The 16,389-nt window shown below is 38.5% G+C and overlaps 1 protein-coding gene across 3 annotated transcripts in view; it reads right to left on the bottom strand.

Annotated features, from left to right (window-relative positions):
• The window catches only part of ADGB (androglobin), a 282,215-nt gene that overhangs the window by 59,298 nt on the left and 206,528 nt on the right, over positions 1-16,389 (bottom strand). For all 3 annotated transcript variants that reach the window (XM_083176187.1, XM_083176188.1, XM_083176189.1), the window contains 4 exons: positions 14,993-15,180; positions 14,357-14,541; positions 9,921-10,084; positions 4,424-4,535 (listed from right to left, as the gene is read on the bottom strand). In XM_083176187.1, the coding sequence (XP_083032313.1) occupies positions 4,424-4,535; positions 9,921-10,084; positions 14,357-14,541; positions 14,993-15,180 (649 nt within the window). The remainder of the gene's footprint in view (positions 1-4,423; positions 4,536-9,920; positions 10,085-14,356; positions 14,542-14,992; positions 15,181-16,389) is intronic.

Genomic DNA, 16,389 nt, shown 5'->3' with positions numbered 1-16,389 from the left:
TGTGTCCTCACTAAGGATTTATGGGTGTCTCTTTGTAAATCCACCTAGGATTTAATGAAGAAGGAAATACTATAATTCATTGGAGATCTAGGGTGAAATGTAATAGGATGAGAGAATCAGAAAGTAAGAGGTTTGGTAAGAAATCTCCAGGTTTTTTTAAACCGGCAATCATTTACACTGCAAAATCAAAATGGTTTGCAGTATAAATGATTGCCACTTTAAAAACTGGAGATTTCTTACCAAATCTCTCACTTTCTGAATCTCTTATCCTATTAAATTTCACCCTAGATCTCCAATACTAATCTGTATTGTGAAGCCATACAGATCTGGAATAAGTATTGTATAGCCAACTGCAATTTGAGAGAGGCCAGTATTGTATAGTGTTCAATAGTATAATGCAATAAAAACTGCATATGCCAGTCACTCAAATGATGTCTATATATTTGCCAGTAATATACCAGGAATAAGATTAGGGTATAGCCAGGAGGAAATATAATCAATAAACCTACATTAATAATATTCATATTTTTCACAATAAAAGAGTTGGACTAAAATATCGGTATGTATATAATTGTGAAGTGCCTGGGTTTGTCTTGAGGAATTTGGGACCAAAAAATGTGTCTAGTAATAGACCCATTATTATTATTGATAATTGGGTACTAACATAGATTTTTCATGCGATAACAGTGCTCGAAGTGGGGCAGTATATGACTGTATGACATACCGCCACTTCCCGCCGCCAGTTAATTTTTGTCCCTTTCTAGACTGTACTGTAACAGCGCTGGGATCCCATGTTTTATCCTAGCGCTGATACAGCAGCAGTATTGTTAGGAGAGGTGTCCCTCTAGGTACACCTCTCCATTGGTGGCAGCAACATGCTGCGACGGTAGTCAGGACGGCCGTATCTGGTCCCCCCAGCAGTTTGAAGATTTCCGCACTGGCTGACAGCCAATCCTGGCTCTCACGAACCGGCTGCCAATAAAAAGAAGGGTGTTTTTTTTTTTAATACTGGCATTAGCCAATCACGTCTCACAGCCGCCAGCCAATGAAAAGCTGCTAAGCTGGAGGCATGGAAGCTGCAGTTAATGGCCGCCGGACTTAGGGGTTAAATTACCATACCCCCACTTTGAGCACTGTGTGATAAATTAATACACATATAATATGTATAGTGTGTGTGTGTATATATATATATATATATATATATATATATAGTGACAGAGGCTTAACGATTTCAATAATAATTCTATATTTTTCCCCAGAACTTGAAGTAATAAAAGAATGATAACAGGAGAGGAAGAGAGGAACGTATGAGTCACTCTTTGGAGAGCTCTGTGATATGATCATTAGCTCTATTTTTTCCCCCATATGCTCTTTGGCAAATAGACATTGGGCCCGATCCTGGTTCACTCGCAAAAGCAAATTTTCTCTCTAATGGTCAAAACCATGTGCACTGCATGTTGGGCTGATGTAACATGTGCAGAGAGAGTTACATTTGGGGGAGTTATTTTGTTTCTGTGCAGGGTAAATACTGGCTGCTTTATTTTTACACTACACTATAGATATCAATTTGATGTACAAACCCCACCCAAACTAACTATCTTTGCATGTTACATTTTCTTTTTTTGATTAAATTGCTTTATTGAATGATTTTCAAAGTTATACATAACGACATATTCATTCCTATACATAGGGTGGTAAAGGGATGAACAAAAAAGAAAAAAAGGGAAGGTTAGGGTGGGGGGGGGGGGGGATACACAGTAAATTTATATGCAGGTTCACTCAATTTACAAGAATTCTTGAGTGATATATATATATATATATATATAGCATTTTCTAAATAGCAAAAAAACTCGCCACTATGATCATTTAACCATGGTGACCATGTACTTCTAAAAGATTGTTCGTTATCTTCTACAATACTGGCCATATATTCCATATGGTATACATCCCAGATTCCAGCCATTATTGCTGTTCTGGATGGAATAGTCTGTGTTTTCCAGTGTGATGCAATCTTAATTATAACAGCACTGGTCATATACCATATGAGTTTTTGTGTTGCTTTCTGTATCTTTGGGACTTTTTGCGGTAGAAGAAAATACGCCGACGTAAAAGGCATATCAGTCTCTGTGACCTGTATTATTAATCTATGAATATATTTCCAAACTCCTACAATTTTCGGACATTCATAGAAAATATGGAGCAGGGCACACTAATGCAAATCGATGAAAATGTCTGGGTGACAGACACTAGATATACTTTCTCATATATTTTATATATCAGTGATTGTTTTTAAGTTTAAACAAAAATATTTTTTATAATAATAATAATAATAATAATAATAATAATAGTAATATGTTATTCTGATACCCCAGGGAGGTTCTATGCATGTCATTTTTCTTTATACTGCTTAAAATAAAGTTACTATTATTTTTTATAGAAACATAGAATTTGACTGCAGATAATAACCACTTGGCCCATCTAGTCTGCCCCTTTTCTAAACATGTTACCCCAAACCATATTTGATCCTTATTTTTTTGTAAGGATAGCAATATGCCTATCCCAAGCATGTTTAAATTGTACTACTGTATTTGCAACTACCACCTCTGATGGGAGGCTATTCCACTTATCTACTACTCTTTCTGTGAAGTAATTCTTCCTCAAATTTCTCCTGAATCTTCCTCCCTCTAGTTTCAGTGCATGTCCTCGTGTTCTGCTGCTCTTCTTTCTGTGAAGAATGTCTCCCACCTGTACCTTGTTAAAACCCTTGATATATTTGAAAGTTTCTATCATGCCCCCCCCCCCCCCCCATCCCTTCTCTGCTCTAAAGTATACATTAAGATATTTTAGTCTTTCCTGGTATGTTTTGTGATGTAGGCCATGCACCATTTTGGTTGACCTTCTTTGGGCAGTCTTTATATCCTTCTGGAGATATGGCCTCCAGAACTGAACACAATACTCTAGATGAGGTCATACCAATGACCTATACAGTGGCATTATTACTTCTTTCTTTCTACTGCTGATACCTCTCCCTATGCAACCAAGCATCTGACTTGCCTTCTTTATTGCTTTGTTACATTGCCTACCTGCCTTTAAGTCCCCTGAAATAGTGACACCTAGATCCCTCTCTTTCACGGTAGTTTCCATTATAGTGCCATTTATATGATATTTAGTCTTTGGATTTTTGCAACCCAAGTGCATGAGTTTGCATTTTTTGGCATTAAACTGTAGTTGGCATGCTCTTGACCATTCCTCTTATCTACCTAGATCATCAATCATTTGTTTTACCCCTCCTGGTGTGTCTACCCTGTTGCATACCTTTGTTTCATCTGCAAAAAGGCACATTTTACCCTCAATTCCATTTGCAATATCACCAATAAAGATAATAAAAAGCACTGGTCCAAGTACAGATCACTGGGGTACTTCACTTGTAACCTTTCCCTCCTTTGACTGTACTGATCCATTCAACTATCTTAGAATCCAATCCCAAGCTTTCAAGTTAATTTAACAATCTGCGATGTGAGACAGTGTCAAAAGCCTTACTAAAGTCTAGATAAGCTACATCTACAGCCCCACCTTGATCTATTACTTTAGTCACCCAGTCAAAAAAGTCAAAAGGTTTGTTTGACATGATCTTCCCCCAGTAAACCCATGCTGTTTTGGATCCTGTAAATTGCTGGTTTTGAGATATTCTACAACTCTTTTTTAAGAGTGTTTCCATCAATTTCCCTACTACTGATGTAAGGCTCACTGGTCGAAAGTTGCTTACCTCTTCCTTGCTTCCACTTTTGTGCAGTAGGACTACATTTGCTGTTTTCCAGTCCTCTGGGATTACTCCAGTAGCTAGTGACTGGTTGAATAATTCTGTTATTGGTTTTACCAGCTCCCCTTTAAGCTCTTTTAGTATCCTTGGATGTATCTCATCTGGCCCCACTGATTTATCCACTTTCAGTTTTGATAGTTCTATGAGGACTTTCGCCTTTGTAAATGTACTTGTTTCTCCCTCAGTTTTCTGACTATACTTGCAACTTAACTCTCTTTCAGCAGTGAATACTGAGCAGAAATAATTATTAATATTATCTGCTATTACATTGTCCCCCTCAAGAAAACTTCCACTCTCTGTCTTTAGTCTTATTATTCCACTTTTTGTTTTTCCCCTTTCACTTATATACCTAAAAAAAGTTTTCCCCCCTTGGATTTATTATTGTTGTCTGTTTGTAATTTAAGCGCCTCTTGATCTTTGTTCTTTGTTTTTTGCAAATATATAACTAACACGTTTAGTGGACTTGAGAAACACTTGTTTATATAGCACAGCTGTAACAATGGCAAATACTTTTGTTTAAATGTAAAATAATATAATTTCCCAACCAAAAATGTTGTCCACAGAGAAATAATGAAGACATCAAAATCAGTCATATAATATTACCTCTCATTTGTTGTTTTTCCATTTCCTTTAAACTTTGCACAAAGGATGCCTGGTTCTCTGTAAGCACCCAGCTATTATATAACACTGTAGCTTGTATAATATACTTGTGTACCTGCAGTAAGGTAAAGAGGAATTATTATAAAACCTGTGCACCAGTTTATATATATATATATATATATATATATATATATATATATATATATATATATATACATACACTAAGTATAGCTTCATAAGTATTTTAAATGGTCCACTATATTGTTGTTTACAAAATCTGATTTCCAGTGAAACCATGTTGTGGTCGCTGTTTTCCAAATGTTCAATTACATTGGTATTTGATACCTGATCCACATTATTTGTTAACACTGTGGCCCTTATACTGATTCACTCGCAAAGGCAAATTCCTTCTCAAATGGACAAAGCCATGTGCACTGCTGGGGGGGCTAATGTAACATGTGCAGAGAGAGTTCGATTTGGGAGTTATTTTGTTTCTGTGAAGCGTAAATACTGGCTGCTTTATTTGTACACCGCAATATAGATAGATATCAGTTACATCTGCCCCACCTGCAGTGCACATAATTTTGTCCATTAGAAAGAGAATTTGCTTTTGTGAGTGAACTAGAATCAAGCCCATTTTGCGTAGAATTTCTTTGATATTTATTGACATACAGTATATGGAATGATTTTACTAGGTTATGGTAATTGACCTATATGAAATGAATTAAGTACAGTAGGTGATAGTTACTGACATATATGCAATGCATTAAAAAAGAGGCATTTTAGTGTTAATGCAAATTCACATGATTTTAGCTCATTGACTAAAGCAGTGGATACCTCTCTGTCTCAACTGCAATAATTATAGCATGTGGATGGGAATAGTAGGGTCACTCATTTTGGCAAGGCATACCGTACTGCTACTGAAACTACTATCCAAATATTTTGGTATGACATATGATAGCCATCACCTTCAAGTATGCTGGCTATTTAATGATAGGTCTGAATTGTACAGTATGCAAGGGAAATGCTTTGAATTCAAAAAGTCTTGAGAAAAGCACATGTTTATTACTGACATTTTAAAAAATGATTAGATGCCTGCAGCAACCAATAATAGGTTTGCTTTTATTTTCTAAGCTGCACCAGTATAATTATATAGTGCGTCCGATTGGTTAATGTGGACAGTACCACTTTTTTATTTATAACACTTTCTAGACTTTTCTTCCCATGTCTAAGACATCATAGACGCGGTGGAAAGCTACTGTACGTTTTCTACAGCTCGCAATAAAATAATAGCTGACATACAAAAATAATTATTAAAATATATTTCCCATTCTGTCAGTATGATATTCAGTAGTATACTTGATATATAACAATGGAAATACTGTACGACAGCATGCTTTAAAATATCCTAAGATAATTTAATAAAATACATAAAATAAAGTGACTTATTGACTTTCATAATACTTGAGTCATCACTGATAAAATAAGTTTACAAAAGAAACTACACTATATTTTCAAAGGTTGCCATTGTGACAAATCAAGATTCCATTTAACAAGCAGCTCAATGCATCCACATTCTCATTACCGTTTACTTGAAATGTACTACACCGGAGTGGTTCCTGCATCAACACCAATATGACTGCCATACTCACTTTACCCTTGGTGAATATGGCTTGAATATGACTTCAACCCATGCTTTCTAAAATGTTGCTATTGCCATCAGTTGCATCCCTGGTTTGTATATGTTAATGCTGGTCAACATATGAAATAAACCTGACTTTGCATTTGAAGTAAGGAGTGCTGCCTCATATATCCCCTGGATATCAAGTCAGTCTCTCTCTCTCTATATATATATATGGTTAAGTTGCGCTAGTCTGTGTATATAAAGTCCATGCACAATCACAAAGTACGATGCCGGCTTCAATAGGTACACTATATGTAAAAGATATAGAAACAGCACACAATGAGCGTATCATTCCGGAGGACCGCTGTGCGGCTCTGGTCTGGTGTTACGAGCGGTCCTCCTGTTACCCTGTGCATATGCTGGCAAGCTGTTACTATTTAGGTGCTGGTAATTATTTCATATAAGTGAAAAAGCAAATAGAAATTTAATTAACAAAGCACAATGTGCTTGCAATGTCTACTTTTGTGTACTATATGATCAAAGCAACATAATGCCTTGGATACAGTATATCGCTAGTCATATCCCATTTAAATGTGACTTTCTGCACAAAACGAACCCTCTGACCACTGTGACATTTGTATGGTTACTAATGACAAAAAAATGATATATTTGCTATTTTGGGATTTTCTAGGAAACACATTTGAAAAGAAAATGACAGTCACTCGAGACCAAGAGTCCCTTCTATCAAGCGTGATCTCAAGGCGGATTCATGTTATGTCAATTCATTTCAAGTTTTATATTAAAGAACATTAACCATAATCACATCAAAATTGTTTCTTCAACAGTGTGATGGCAAATAAGTAATAACCAATTTCTTTCATTTTAATAACTTCATAAGATTGTTTCTACTAGCAAAAACATAAGAGCTAAATGCTATTAAAATGTTTGAAACAGCGGGCAAATTAAGGTTATATGGTCACCAGGTCGACAGTATGAAGGTGACATACATGACCACTGAAGGTCGACAGAGCTTAGGTCGAAACATGAAATAGGTTCGACAGGATCAGAAGTTCGACACAGGCATTAGGTCGACACTGCCATCCACTGGGGCATGCAGGGAGAAAATAATAGTGAGCCGAGTGCAGCGAAGCTTGGTGAGCACAGAGAGCCATGCAAGGGGACGAGGTACACTCATACGGTGTCCATGTCAACTAACATCGACATTCGGGACAAAAACCGTGAAAAACTCATGTCAGCCTTATGGCTGTTGACCTTCCCATTGTTGACCTAATGCTTGTGTCGACCTTCGGACCTATTACATGTGTTGCCCTAAACCATGTTGACCTTTAGTGGTCTGCCTAATGTATTTCGACCTTTATACTGTCGACTCCATGACCTATACCTAAATAAGGTATCACAAAGGTCAGGGAAACGGTCCTCATGCTGAAATTGTAAACCTGCTAAAGTCTTGGGTACTTGTGTATTATAGCGGCGCCCATCGCATCGCATACCATAAGGCATGCGATGCGACGCGGTATTGCGTGATATTGTACAATGTCATACAATTTTAAAATTGTATGACATTGTGTATGGCATACAATGCCATACAATGCGATGCGATTAAAAATTGTATAAGCACCCTAATGGGTGCTTACAATGTTAAATGCACCCCCACGCCACCCCCCCACTATAAACGTGAACCCGAAGCGTGGCGAGCGCAGCGAGCCCGCGAGGGGCGGCGGTACGCGTCCTCCGACCTTCTCATACCCCCACTATCCACGTCGGCGTGGAGTTGAGAATAGAAAGTGTGGCGAGCGGACCCGGATACCTTCACAGGTATCTGCGTCCCCTCGCGGCCTTCACAGGTGTCCGCGTCCCCTCGCGGGGCTCGCTGCGCTCGCCACGCTTCGGGCTCAGTGGCTCGCTGCGCTCGCCACACTTTCTATTCTCAACTCCATGCCGAAGTGGATAGTGGGGGTATGAAAAGGTCGGAGGACGCATACCGCAGCCCCTCGCGGGCTCGCTGCGCTCGCCACGCTTCAGGTTCACGTTTATAGTGGGGGGGGGTGGCGTGGGGGTGCATTTAACATTGTAAGCACCCATTTGGGTGCTTAAAAGCACCCTTTTGGGTGCTTATACAATGTTTCATCGCATAGGGGGCAAAAATCGCATGCCATCGGGTGCATGGCATGCGATGCGATAAAAACATTGCGCGATGTACATCGGGGGCGCCGCTATAATACACAAGTACCAAGTCTTGATTTAAAATTATTTTTAGGCACAGCTACTGTATGCTAATCTGTGGATTTCTACATTTTATTGATCTAATACAGCAGTTCTGAAACTGTGGGTCCTGACCCCAAAGTGGGTCCCGACCTTCTCAGCAAGGGGTTGCGACTCCATGTTGGTGACCATCAGGCTGATGACTTTTCTAATCTCAGTCAGTGATTCAAGGAGCCTGAGAAATCTGTGGAATTGCCTGTTATTTTAGACTCCTCCCATCACTCTGTGCCTCCACAATGCTGCCATGTATGTGCTGTCTGCTGCCTACACATGCGATGTGATGACCTTCTGCAGTAACTTGCTGGGGTCCTGTCATTATTTTTATAATCTGATGGGGTCTCAGAGCAAAATAGTTTGAGGACCCCTGATCTAATATATTCTAAAATTATATCCTGCAATACATGCTTTAATAATGTTAATCATACACCATGATACAGAAGCAAAATACCAATCATTTATTAACTTCTTTATTTATGAAATATTTCACATCATTTACAGTACATCTGCTGTAGGTATTTTTTTATATAGATATATCAACCAATCTGATGCCTTCACAACCACTTAGTTTGAATTAAATTAATTTTAATTTATATTATATATATTATATGTGTAATTGAATAGATTTTGCATTTATTTTAAACGGTCAGTTAATGAATTGCACTATTGGACTGATTTCCCCATAATCAGACAGTATGCAGAGCCATCTTAATGTATAGGTACACATTCACTGGGTAGTTTCCCAATTCTCGGGGCCTTTGAGCAGGGACGGGTGGTGGTCACACAATCAGAGCAGTGAGGTAGTATCCTCTACCTGCCTCCCACCCGGCAGTCAGACAGTGATTGGTGGATGACTTGAGCTATTCACAAATCAAAGTGCTGACAGCCAATCACGGTATGAAAGCATGTAGAGATAGCACGGAACTACAGGAGGTTATCTTATGGGTTTTTTTATTGGTTCAATTGAATAGGTGATAAGGGGGCCCATTGTTTTGCTTTGCCCAGGGCCTGCAATGTTATAAACACGGCCATATTAGTAAGTCTAGATTAACCGACAAATTTCATGAAGAATGACCTTTTTTTCATAGAATTTAATGATATTTTATATATTTATTTCTGTTTGAATATTGAACCTATGCATGTGTTTTCTTTGGTGAGTTAAATATCATATTCTTTAACTTACAAAGACTCATCAAGCACTTACTAAATTGCTCAATTCCCTCGGGGAAAAAAAATAATACAAATTTCAGATAGTGGGATAAATGGTGCATGGTAAAATTTGTTTGCTATTTTTTACTGAAGTCAGCATATTTTTTTATTTGTTGATTGATCTTAATTAAAGATTAGCATTGGCTATTTTACACTACCAGTTATTGCTCAGGATTTACTAAGAAATGGAAAACTCATTGCCTGGACTTTTGCCATTGACCCTAAATGTGTTTTATTAAGACAACTGTATACAAAATCATTAAATTGTCCTGTTCCTCAGTACAGAAATACACATCATTAAAACGTCATTCATTGAAGCATAGAACAATAAGGCAATACATAACACACCACCCTCTGATAACGGTACAGCTTCCAAAGGAGTCTCACCGGTTGTGGAGTTGGCGCCTTCTCTTCTGTGTTCTCGTTCTCTCCAGACTGCTGGATTTCAGTTTTACTCTCAGGTCTTGAAGAGCTCTTATGATTTTTCTGACTATTACCAGAACCATTTCTTCCTTTCTTTGTCCCACTTAACAATATCTGACTTTTACTTGCTGTTAAGGGTTATGAAATAAGCCTTATTAGTTACAGTAACGTTACATGTTATATAACACTTGAATGTGCCAAAACAAGAGTACATGGAAAAACTAAATGATGAAAGCTTCTAGTAAACTCATGTCAATTATTTTCCTTAACAATTCCCACTAAAGTATAATTAGGAACCATGTTCCCAAAAGTATTTAAATACCGCTGTACAGTATTGAGGTCAGCATTACACTGTAAAATACAGAAAATTATGTTCTTAAGGAAATACTCATAGATCTATGATGTTGACCTTTAAAGTAAAATAATTTAATAACACAGGGGATCATACAGATGACTGTTACCAGGAAAACTGGCATTATATATCAGTGTGATCATTTCTGCTATAATTATTTTGAATTACTGGTAAGGCAAATGGTGATGACAGACTGGGAGCTCCATTGAATGCAAGTTGTTCCGCACTGCACTACTCTCCCCTTGGCCCTTATTCTGATTGACGCGTACTTTACCGCATACTTTCGGATCGCGTCTTTACGGCGTCTGCGCATGCGTGGAGAACGCAACGCGCATGTGCCACGCCTTGACTCCGTACCTGTTCGGCCAAATCCCGTCCAAAACTGTTCCCCGCAATCAGTCGGGAAATATGGGCGTATTATGGGCGTCATGCGGAATGACACATGGGCGTAGTTTCAAAGTGGGCAAAACGGGGCGGTAACATGGGCGGACACGGGGGAGTACACTTATGTTGGGGGGCGTACATTCGGATACCACTCCGAATGCACGCGATCAAAAAGGGCAGAAATGTGCGGTGTCCACAAGTGTACTATTGCTTTGCGGACACCACTCGTTCATGCGGTAGGCGAACGGACCGCCTAATGACTACAAGCATTAACACCTGAACCCAATAGAATCTACTCCTTTACTCATTACTCACTAATAGGACGCTTGTCAGTGCTTTAATTGAAACCATTGCACTTGATTTGCTGTAAGGGTTAATGTGTGCAATGCATGTGTTAGGCATGCTTGTAAGGATATATTGGCATCTAATTGATTCCAATTCCAAAGAAGCATTTTTTTATGAGGATAGGTAATTGAATAAGTGGGTCATGTGATGTATTGCAGAATATACATCATAGTGGGTTGTTTGGCGTAAATACTCCGCTTACGGGCGGTCGCACCGCTTGGCTCCCGTTCGGATGCGGTATTCCCGAGCATACTCTGTACTACTCTGTAATACCGTGCAGAATCGGAGTGTTTCTCCCGCACACGCATGGTTTGTATGTCGTCCGTAAACACGCCCTGTTCTTAAAGAGTGAGTCCGTCCGAATGCGGAGGACACGTGGGCGTTTCTACGGACGATGGCCGCACGCGGCAAAACACCGTGGCGTGCGGACCGCTCCGTAAGAATGCGGGAATATCCGCACCGATCAGAATAAGGGCCCTTATCACTACTTCACATCAGAGCTGTAAAAATACTACTAAAGGTCAGAGATTACATTTGTGTTTTATTATATAATCATGCTTGTGTTACAGGGAATTCTAAGGAAAATGTGCTAATGTGATAATATAAGGTACGGATGTAGCCGCGCTCACCGATGACATGTCAATCGCCATGTGCAACATATGTGGCATTTGGTGCAATCCTGTCGCAATGTGTGTGCGCTAAAATTCACTCCCACAGTTCATAGAAAAGCATTGAGCGACCACGTGTGGCAAACGGGCACGAGCGGTGGCAATCAGGGATTGATGAGCACGGCTACTATGCAATGAGGATGAACTGTAAATGACATTTACATATGCACCTTCATTCATATAGCCTCAATAGACCTTGCAGTGAGATGCCTGTGTAAGTGAGCTAGGTCGCTTGCAACTCAGCTAATGTTGGGCCTTTGTTGCAAAAAATGTATCTTAATCCCAAAAAACACAAGAAGATATTGCTGATTAATCTGATATATGACACTTGTATACTGTGTGTGACTGAGTCTATATACGGAGCAGAACAGAACTTTGTGGCAATGGAAAAAGTGTATTAGTCTAAAGCTGGGCACCCACTTTACGATTCGCTCCACTGCCAATATCATTAACTATACCAGCGGAGTTGAACGATATAGTGTGCACACATACTGTACTAGACAATATCATTAACGATATAGTGCACACACAAACACACACACACACACTGAACTATATCATTAACGATTTTGTTCAGTGACATCACCCGGACCCCCGCTAAACATGCACTGTGACTATAAAGTCAAATTATGACTGCATGTCCAGATGACAGACAATATTGTTAAAAACTAGAGGGAGCGTGAAGCATTAGTGATATAGTGCATACACACTAGACTACAGTATATGCACGCTATATTATTAGCGATATTGTTATTGTGCATATCATTAACAATGTATTGTACAGTGTGTACGCACCTTAAAACTGAAAAAATACTTAACATTTGAGTTTATTTAATGCCATATTTAACAGTATTAAATCAATGTTATCGCTTGGCTGGCAAATGCAAGAAAAAAGTAAGGAAGAAGTGAATATAATATCAGAGCTAATAAGAAATAAAGCCAATGTAGCTATGCACACCTGCTACACTTCACACCTGCTACACTTCCCACACTGTACACAGTGTAGACATAGGTCACACATGGTCAAATACTTTGTATTCTGTTCCTTTTTCACTGCAGTCAATGTTCCCTTCAGTTTGTGAGATACACAACACTAAGTACATTTTAATAACTTTAAATTGTACATTTTCTTATAAAAGTGTATTGATGTAATATTACTTTTTTGTATGCATTAGAAGCTATGTGTATTTACATTTTTGAATGTGTACTGATTGTTTGACTTAATAAATGTAAGATGAAATACAAATATCAGACTGTAATGAAAGTGCTACCAGTAGTGAAATTACTGAACACTTACTTAAACAGTGCAGAAAGAACCATATAAAGAGTGAAGACAGTTCAATATTTGCCTGAATGTTGTAAACCAGATTTTTTATTTCAACATAAATTCTCTTAGATACTTACATATTCTTACTTTAAAAAGGGTTCTATAATGCATGCACTGAATTTCAGTTGGGTTTACTTACTTATACATACAGATCAACCAATTATATATCTTCATCAGCCTAATGCAGTCAGATGTTATATACTCATGATGTTAACAGGCAAAAGGCTGACATTTACAAGGTCGTTAGCCGAAGGATGACATGGTTAAAATGCCGGCAACATCAATGATGATGTTAAAATGTCAACATCATTAATGTTGGCATATGCAAAATGTTGATTTTTCCAGAATGTGGACATTGCCATAATGAATTTTATCACTTCAAATGTTAAAACTGATTTGCCCAATTTTGCTTGCATCATTCTTTATATATTTAAAACATGGGTTCCCTTGCAGTGTAAAGTGACTTTTTTGGGTGTATTTTTCACATAAGTGACCAATCATATGAACTTATTATTAGCAGCTTCATAGTTATCACTATCAATTTTACACTTACACCAGGGTCAGAGCTAACACAGCTAAAATAAAAGAATTATAATAAATCTGCAATTCAACATGGAGCAAAATTGAGGTTCTTAGCATAATTTTTGGCCAAAAGTACAGGCCCCAGCTTCCAAGGACAGGTGAGCTCATCAGGTAGGTCCCTAACATTCCTAAGGATCATTTCCAAAACTCGGAACCCCCAGGTCAGCAAATTCCAGCTACCCCATGCCCTGAATCCATTCCTAATTCTGACATATTACGTACATTTTTCCAGGACTTACCATTCTTAGGGGGTGATTCAGTCTTGGCTGATATTTCCAATAGAAATATTGGCAAGAACCTATTCAATTGCCGCTGCACATCAAAGTATTTTAAAAGTCAATTCTGCATTGTTGGAAACGGACGCTAAAAAAATCCACGATTCAGCGATCCACATATTTTTCAATTTAGGAATGTTTCCAGAAGTCGGAGAATTGGAAATTACATTGAATAGTGGAATGTACTGTACACTGGTCCTATTCTTATAAAAGACTTATATATTTCCAACAAGCGGAAATATCGTCCGGGATTGAATATCCCCAAAGTGCCTATTCCAAAATGTAGACTGCAAATGCAAGGAGCAATATTGATCTATATCACCTACCCACAGATGCTAATCCAGGCTGAATGAGTCTCCACCTTCAAGTAATATATGGGCTGCACACCCTAATTCTAAGTATAATATGGTGCTACAATGCTGAGACTTGTACATCACTGTAAAATATAGTAAAAAACATATACTCACAGTGAGCACTAATAGGCCTTTCATTGGGCAGAAAGCAAAATGCAGGGATCACTGCTTGACCTTTGCCAGCAGCACTTACAACTTCTTCATTGTCATCCAATATCTGTATCTTGACAAATACGTCTGGCTTGGAGGTTTGCACTTGAACAGTTGCTATGTGGTCTATTGCTGATTTTACTGTGTACCTTTTACAAGAGCAGAACAAAAAAATCAGTATGTCAGGAAAGCAGCACAGTCTAAAAGAGCCCGTCTGACAGATTCACACTAGAGACTTATGTTCTAAAAAGAAGCAGATGAATAAATTATTACAGCTGTCTGTATGGTAGTCTATTATACAATGGAAACAATTTTTAAATAAATGTGTTGATTTTAAATACTTTACAATGTACACAAGGGCATAGCTACCATACAATGGCATACAATTTAAAATTGTATACCATTGGCTGCCATCGCATACCATCGTATGCCTTATGGTATGCAATGCGATGGGCGCCGTGCTAGGAAACAAGTACCAATTCCGGCTATGCACCTGACTGTACACAATATTCCATGTAAGGATGGAAGGAGAGCCATAATGTAACTTGTTTTTTAGCTTGATAGTGTAATAATTGCCAGTCCAATTATGCTTCTATTTACCTAAATATCAGGTGTTTGTCGTTGGGTATGTAGTAATCTCTCATTTCCTGCAGAGAGAATGCATTGTTTACAGTGTCACGAGAGAGATATGGCAGAGGGTTGCGGGTTCCAATGAGTCTTAGTCTCCATTTCCCAGATGCCACAGCAAATCCCCCAATATGTGCTTCAGCCATGAACGTATATCCCTTCTGAAATATCAGATGTGTGTGAACAAAACATAATTACAATAACAAAGTGCTGGGGTAAGAGATTTGGTCCAGACTATGCACTTGAATTATACATTATATATGTTACCTTATTCTGCATAGGACTGTGGTATACCATATATACTCGAGTATAAGCCTACTGGTATTTTGCCCTGTTATTAATCTAGTATCTATCTATCTATCTATCTATCTATCTATCTATCTATCTATCTATCTATCTCAAGGGGCCCAGACCATGTACTCCCTAATAGTTGGACAAACCAATGTGGTGGTTGACCACAACCCCTCTGTAGACTGGCCACACCCCTAAACATTGGCCCCTCTACTGCATTTACCCAATGGGCCCTTCCTGCCCCAGTCCAATGCTGCCTATGAGCTGGTAATAACATTGGTAATATGCAGAATAGGAATATCATTTATAAATATTACTGTGTAGTACGCAAAAATGTTAGCAAAAGAAAACAAAAAGGATCTCTGAGACCTATAATAAATACCATGGTGTCCTGTGTGTCTCAGACATACTGTAGTTATATGGTTTAATTTTACCTATATTGGTGACTATTGGTATTAGTGTAAAATTGTGTTTCTCAACTTTAGTCCATATGGAACTAACAGTGCATGTTTTCCAGGTCTCCTCTCAGAATCCCAAGTGAAATAATTAGTACCTCCTATGAATCTTTTAAAATGGTCAAATTAAGACAATCCAAAATACCATAATAACTTAAATGTTAATGTACACATGGGTGATTTCGGCTGAGCCCTGTGTGTATCAATATGTAGTTAAGCGGCCACAAAGATGGGTAACTACATCGTGCCAGCCCCGGGAGCCGCAGTCAAATAAACAGTGTAGCAAGTATATTCTTGCCTGCACTGACTATTTGGCCGGGTGATATGGATTTTAAGGGGCCGTACATCGCTATCACCCATTGTGTATACACGGGGAGATTCAGGCAAACATACTAAGTGATTTTGCCGATGGTTTCAAAATCACTTAGAAGAATTGCCCTGTGTGTGTACAGTGAGTAAATGTAAGGCAGATAGAAGGTTATGCTATCAATAATTTATAGCTACAGTCACATTTTTAGAGCAAGCAATTTCAAATTGCAGCTTCTGGGTTCTCTGTCACTTCTAGACACACATAAATGTATGTATGGTAAATTGCCTTATACGCACATCACATTATTGCAGCTA

The sequence above is a fragment of the Crinia signifera genome, chromosome 3, assembly GCF_055691185.1.
Source record: "Crinia signifera chromosome 3, ASM5569118v1, whole genome shotgun sequence".
Taxonomy (NCBI): Eukaryota; Metazoa; Chordata; class Amphibia; order Anura; family Myobatrachidae; genus Crinia; species Crinia signifera.
Note: the sequence above shows the minus strand (reverse complement) of the source record. Positions and strands in the feature narration are given on the sequence as shown.